Source organism: Cherax quadricarinatus, chromosome 80 (assembly GCF_038502225.1).
Source record: "Cherax quadricarinatus isolate ZL_2023a chromosome 80, ASM3850222v1, whole genome shotgun sequence".
NCBI classification, from domain to species: Eukaryota; Metazoa; Arthropoda; class Malacostraca; order Decapoda; family Parastacidae; genus Cherax; species Cherax quadricarinatus.
This window is the reverse complement of record NC_091371.1, coordinates 14,289,730-14,295,729: the sequence shown is the minus strand read 5'-3', so window position 1 is coordinate 14,295,729 and position 6,000 is coordinate 14,289,730. Positions and strand designations below refer to the sequence as shown.

At 42.5% G+C, this 6,000-nt stretch overlaps 1 protein-coding gene across 1 annotated transcript in view; it reads left to right on the top strand.

Moving 5' to 3' along the window:
• Positions 1–4,517: 4,517 nt before the first annotated feature.
• Positions 4,518–6,000, top strand: part of LOC128702424 (serine/threonine-protein kinase greatwall-like) — a 47,299-nt gene continuing 45,816 nt past the window's right edge. Inside the window, exon 1 of the mRNA XM_070102159.1 lies at positions 4,518–4,685. Within this exon, the coding sequence (XP_069958260.1) occupies positions 4,602–4,685 (84 nt within the window). The 5' untranslated portion in view covers positions 4,518–4,601. The remainder of the gene's footprint in view (positions 4,686–6,000) is intronic.

Below are 6,000 nucleotides of genomic sequence, written 5' to 3'. Positions count from 1 at the left end.
GCATCTATTTATCTCGTGTTCCTGTCTTGAGGATAGTGAAGTTTTATGGAGTCACGACTTCTAAACCGGGACAAACCAACGGATACCTCGTCCTGCTGGACTAAGAACCGTGTCAGTGTAGCAGGACATCAAAATGATATGGTGAATGGAGGAAATAAGGAACATCAATCACCCACAGTTAAGTAACCCTTCTAGTTATAGCAGACTGATACTGGCCAGTTAGGTATGTTGTAATTGGATAGGTTATGGGTGATCCAGCTACATCAAGTGACCACCAGAGAATATCTGGTAAGTGGTGGGATTATGTACAAGTGTTTTTCCTTGATGGATATATCCATGTGTGTTATTACTGTTCTTGTTGCTGAACAGCGGTTCAGTGCCGATGAAGGTAGCGTAGGTAGCAATGATACGGCCGTGGACTAGTTTGGCTTTAATTGGATAGGAGTGAGTACACAACGGGCAGTGTGAGGGAATGACCGCAAGCCAGTCCATGGAGGGGGTAGCACTTGTGCCTATCAAGTCGGTCAGCCAAGGAGTGAGACCGAATGGGCTCAGCCTCCCACTGACCTGGGTAAGCCTACAGAGGGCAGCACTTAAATGCCGCAAAATATGAACTAGTCAGAACAGACGGCTAGGGTGTGTGTTCTGACAGTACAGGCTGTCTACATTTGCTCGGCCACGCACCTCGCGTCGTCCCGACGCAACAATACTGGTGGGCCCATAGGTATAAAGGAATTACACTAGCTACCCCAGAGAGGGACTGGCTTTCGCTCACTTGTAAATCAAAAATGGACATAAAAATGCAACAGGCAAAAAAACTCTCCCATCCAGGGGATGAGAAAACTGGTTTGCCCGCGCTGTTTCATTGAGGAGAGTCCGGAGACGTCAGCACTGGAACTAAAATCTTCTATATACAGGTTGTCCACAGGGCTGAACATCAGTTGACCACTCGTCTACGAACGTTGTTGCAGTGCGTAGTTTACCTGGAGTTTACCTGGAGAGAGTTCTGGGGGTCAACGCCCCCGCAGCCCGGTCTGTGACCAGGCCTCCTGGTGGATCAGAGCCTGATCAACCAGGCTGTTGCTGCTGGCTGCACGCAAACCAACGTACGAGCCACAGCCCGGCTGGTCAGGAACCGACTTTAGGTGCTTGTCCAGTGCCAGCTTGAAGACTGCCAGGGGTCTGTTGGTAATCCCCCTTATGTATGCTGGGAGGCAGTTGAACAGTCTCGGGCCCCTGACACTTATTGTATGGTCTCTTAACGTGCTAGTGACACCCCTGCTTTTCATTGGGGGGATGTTGCATCGTCTGCCAAGTCTTTTGCTTTCGTAGTGAGTGATTTTCGTGTGCAAGTTCGGTACTAGTCCCTCTAGGATTTTCCAGGTGTATATAATCATGTATCTCTCCCGCCTGCATTCCAGGGAATACAGGTTTAGTAACCTCAAGCGCTCCCAGTAATTGAGGTGTTTTATCTCCGTTATGCGCGCTGTGAAGGTTCTCTGTACATTTTCTAGGTCAGCAATTTCACCTGCCTTGAAAGGTGCTGTTAGTGTGCAGCAATATTCCAGCCTAGATAGAACAAGTGACCTGAAGAGTGTCATCATGGATTTGGCCTCCCTAGTTTTGAAGGTTCTCATTATCCATCCTGTCATTTTTCTAGCAGATGCGATTGATACAATGTTATGGTCCTTGAAGGTGAGATCCTCCGACATGATCACTCCCAGGTCTTTGACGTTGGTGTTTCGCTCTATTTTGTGGCCAGAATTTGTTTTGTACTCTGATGAAGATTTAATTTCCTCGTGTTTACCATATCTGAGTAATTGAAATTTCTCATCGTTGAACTTCATATTGTTTTCTGCAGCCCACTGAAAGATTTGGTTGATGTCCGCCTGGAGCCTTGCAGTGTCTGCAATGGAAGACACTGTCATGCAGATTCGGGTGTCATCTGCAAAGGAAGACACGGTGCTGCTACTGCTATGTATGATAATTCTATGTAACTGTATTGTGTATACCTGAATAAATTTACTTACTTACTTACTTACTATCCTTGTCTGTGTCGGATATGAGGATGAGGAACAAGATGGGAGCGAGTACTGTGCCTTGTGGAACAGAGCTTTTCACCGTAGCTGCCTCGGACTTTACTCTGTTGACGACTACTCTCTGTGTTCTGTTAGTGAGGAAATTATAGATCCATCGACCGACTTTTCCTGTTATTCCTTTAGCACTCATTTTGTGCGCTATTACGCCATGGTCACACTTGTCGAAGGCTTTTGCAAAGTCTGTATATATTACATCTGCATTCTTTTTGTCTTCTAGTGCATTTAGGACCTTGTCGTAGTGATAGTTGCGTGTGGTGATGGTTAGCAGAGGCTGGGAATTGCGTGGTATGGCGGGGGTAGTTAGGTAATGTTTGTCAGGAAACAGGACAAATGTTTCCTGACGTTGGTCTTAGTCATATGATAACCCACAGATGGAGGTTTTGGTCATCTGACCGAGACCTTTCACTGGCTTACCCCTCCACCCCTTTAAAAATTATGGTTATGATAACTATTTCTTTTCTTAAGAAGAGTTCTGCATTCCATAAAACACTAAGTTTGAAGCCGATCAGAAGAATATGAAGTGGTTATGGTGCCCCGTGGCCTGGTGGCTAAAGTTCCACCTTCACACGGTGAGGGCCTGGGTTCGATTCCCGGCGAGGGTAGAAACATTGGTCGTGTTTCTTTACACCTATTGTCTATGTTCACCCATCAGTAAACTGGGTACCTGGGTGTTAGTGGACTGGTGTGGGTCGCATCCTGGGACAAAACTGACCTAATTTGCCCGAAATGCTCAGCATAACAAGCAGCTTTCTATATAGTAGTATGTTATTGATGTCAACTATGGTTTGTATACCTTGTACATGTACTGGTAGTAAATAAAGATATTGTTATTATTATTATAGCTATAATTTTAATAGGGGTGGACTGATAAGCCAGTGGAAGGCCTCGGCCAGATGACCAAAAGCTCCAGGTATGGGTCATCATATGACAAAGACCAGCGTCAGGAAACACTTGTCCTGTTACCTGATGAACCTGACCTAACCTAATTGCGAGTTGCATTTTCAGATTACTGGGTTGATGGTTTGAAGACAGTCTGATGAGGAACTCACAAATTATTTCATCATATCCAATTATCTCATCATATTCATCAATAAAAATAACAAACTTGGCCCTACACTGGAAAAATCCAAATCAGACCTTTTTTTTCTAAGACTGACCAACGATTAAAATTAAGTGTATGTTATTTAGGCTCTGGATATACAATAATGATATACATCTTATCTTATCTTATCTTATCTTATCTTAATACCGACAAGATGAAAATTAGACATATGTGCAACATCTGGGTATTTTTAATTGTAGACGTTTCGCCATCCAGTGGCTTTATCAGTACAAATTCCAGGACATAACTTGAAGACTATACACACAACATGAGGTAATGAGTCCCTCAGTCTTGGAGTAAAGTCAAGTAAAGTTCGTCAGGAAACAGGACAAGTGTTTCCTGACGCGGGTCTTAGATGATGACCCGCCTTTGGAGCTTTCGGTCATCTGTCCGAAGCCTTCCGCTGGCTTACCGGTCCACCCCTTTAAAAATGATGGTCATGTAGAACCATTTTTGTAGTAATATTAGAACAAGCAAGGAGGCTGGCGCTTAAATAGGTGTCAGTGGAAGGGACGGGTAGCAGACGAGGACATAGTCACTCGTAGGTGAGATTCCCCTTTGGAATTAGGTCATACCCGGGGGATGGTGTTAGTTGTAGTTGTAGTTGTGATGAATGGTTTGAAAAACCGACAAGTTGAAGATTGAGACACTTTAGCCTAATCTAGTTAAATATATTTTAGATAAGTTTACAATAATTTAATAATAAACAAACACAATGAAATATATATATTTTCGTTAGGTTCAGAATGATTTTTGCAAAATTAATGCATACACAAATTTTCGCTTGCCTTATTCGGCAAGAAGAGTATTACCATTTAGGCCAAAATCTCGGGTTTTACCTATTTGTCACGACATAAAACAATAACCAAATTTCTGTAAACTCAGCATTGTAATCCTTATAGAGAATAAACTTTGAATTTGAATTGAATTTACCAAATTTGTAACATCCTGAAGGTCCATAAAATTTTAAATTTAACAATAAACAGACTATTTTTTATTAGGAAATTGTTGTTATTAAAAATTACTTTAAAAATTACTTTACTTTAATTGTTTTATTAACCTAATTGTTTAATATTAAGGACAAAATGAAACGCTAAATATTTAAATTAGCCAAAAATGTGCTGCCACTATATCATCTTTAAAATCCATAAAATTAAAAATATAACAATAAACAGACTATCTTTTATTATGAAATTATTGTTATCAAAGTAACTTTAATTAATGCATTTATTAACCTAATTATTTAATAAGAATGAAACAAGAAACACTAAATATTTTTTTTTGAGAAAATGTGCTGCCACTGACGATGTAAACAAACAAGTATTTAAAGGGAAGTTTTCAACACCCTTCAGAAAAATTGTCTTATTTAAGGTGGAGTCTTGGCGCAGGCTACTTAAAACATGGATCAGCAAGAAAATAAGGAAAATATCTTAACCCTGAGCACTAATAAGGCAGAGAGAATAGCAAAGAAAGATGGAAAAAAGGTGAGAAATAACATGGAGGTCCCCATGGGTTGTAAGTCACACATGATAATAATAATAATGTTTGTACAAGCACATGATACAACTTATACACACCATTGCTGACATCAATGGCATGTGCAAAGCCCTTTATTATGCATTTTGGGCAAATTTGGTTAATTTTGTTCCCAGGATGCGACCCGGTGGCCTGGTGGCTAAAGCTCCCGCTTCACACACGGAGGGCCCGGGTTCGATTCCCGGCGGGTGGAAACATTCGACACGTTTCCTTACATCTGTTGTCCTGTTCACCTAGCAGCAAATAGGTACCTGGGTGTTAGTCGACTGGTGTGGGTCGCATCCTGGGGGACAAGATTAAGGACCCCAATGGAAATAAGTTAGACAGTCCTCGATGACGCACTGACTTTCTTGGGTTATCATGGGTGGCTAACCCTCCGGGGTTAAAAATCCGAACGAAATCTTATCTCTTATCTTATTTTCTGACTAATGTTGGAACTTATTCGGTCTGAGAAGTCCCAACGGGGAAAAACACACCATTCGAGGGCCCTTAAACCCACCCAAAACACAAACACGCTTCCCCTCCTTGGAAATAGGAATTTCTGAGGTGCAAACAGGTCACTAATAATGATTGAATATTGCTCCCGGTTGCACGTGTTTTCTGAGGGGAAGTCCCAAGGGGCTGAGCTTAGGGAGGTTGATGACCAGAATAGCTTCTACATCACCAAGTAAGTTAGTCCTTTAAACGTGCATGCAGGCGACATTTCTTGCAACATCAATCATTTATGAAAATCTGTCCTATAAGCCACTTGTGAGGCTGAGGTACCGACCTCAGAGCTCGGTGTCAACAGAGCTTGCCAGGATAGGCGACTCACTTGGAGGCAGTCCAGACAAATTTTCACAACTTACACCCAGGCACCTATTTTACTGCTAGGTGAACAGGGAGAGCAGATGTCCTAAGGAAACACACCCTGAGGTTTCCACCTATACCAGGGATCGAACCATGGACCTTAATGTGTGTGGGCTGAGCGCACTACCAATCGAGCTACAGGACACATTATAGTCACATTATTTGGCGAATGCACCTAACAGGTTTAGCACTTCCCCATGAATATAATAATTGGTTTATCCGTGGTTCCCCTCAAGGGAGGTTCCTTGATGCAGATGAGGGGCTCTTGATCTAGGGAATTGGCTCTGTGCTCCAGTTTCCTGAACTGAGCCTGAATACCTTCCACATACCCCCCCCCACAGGTGCTGTATAATCCTATGGATTTAGTGCTTCCCCCTTGATTAATAATAATTATCCGTGGTTAAATTTGCATGG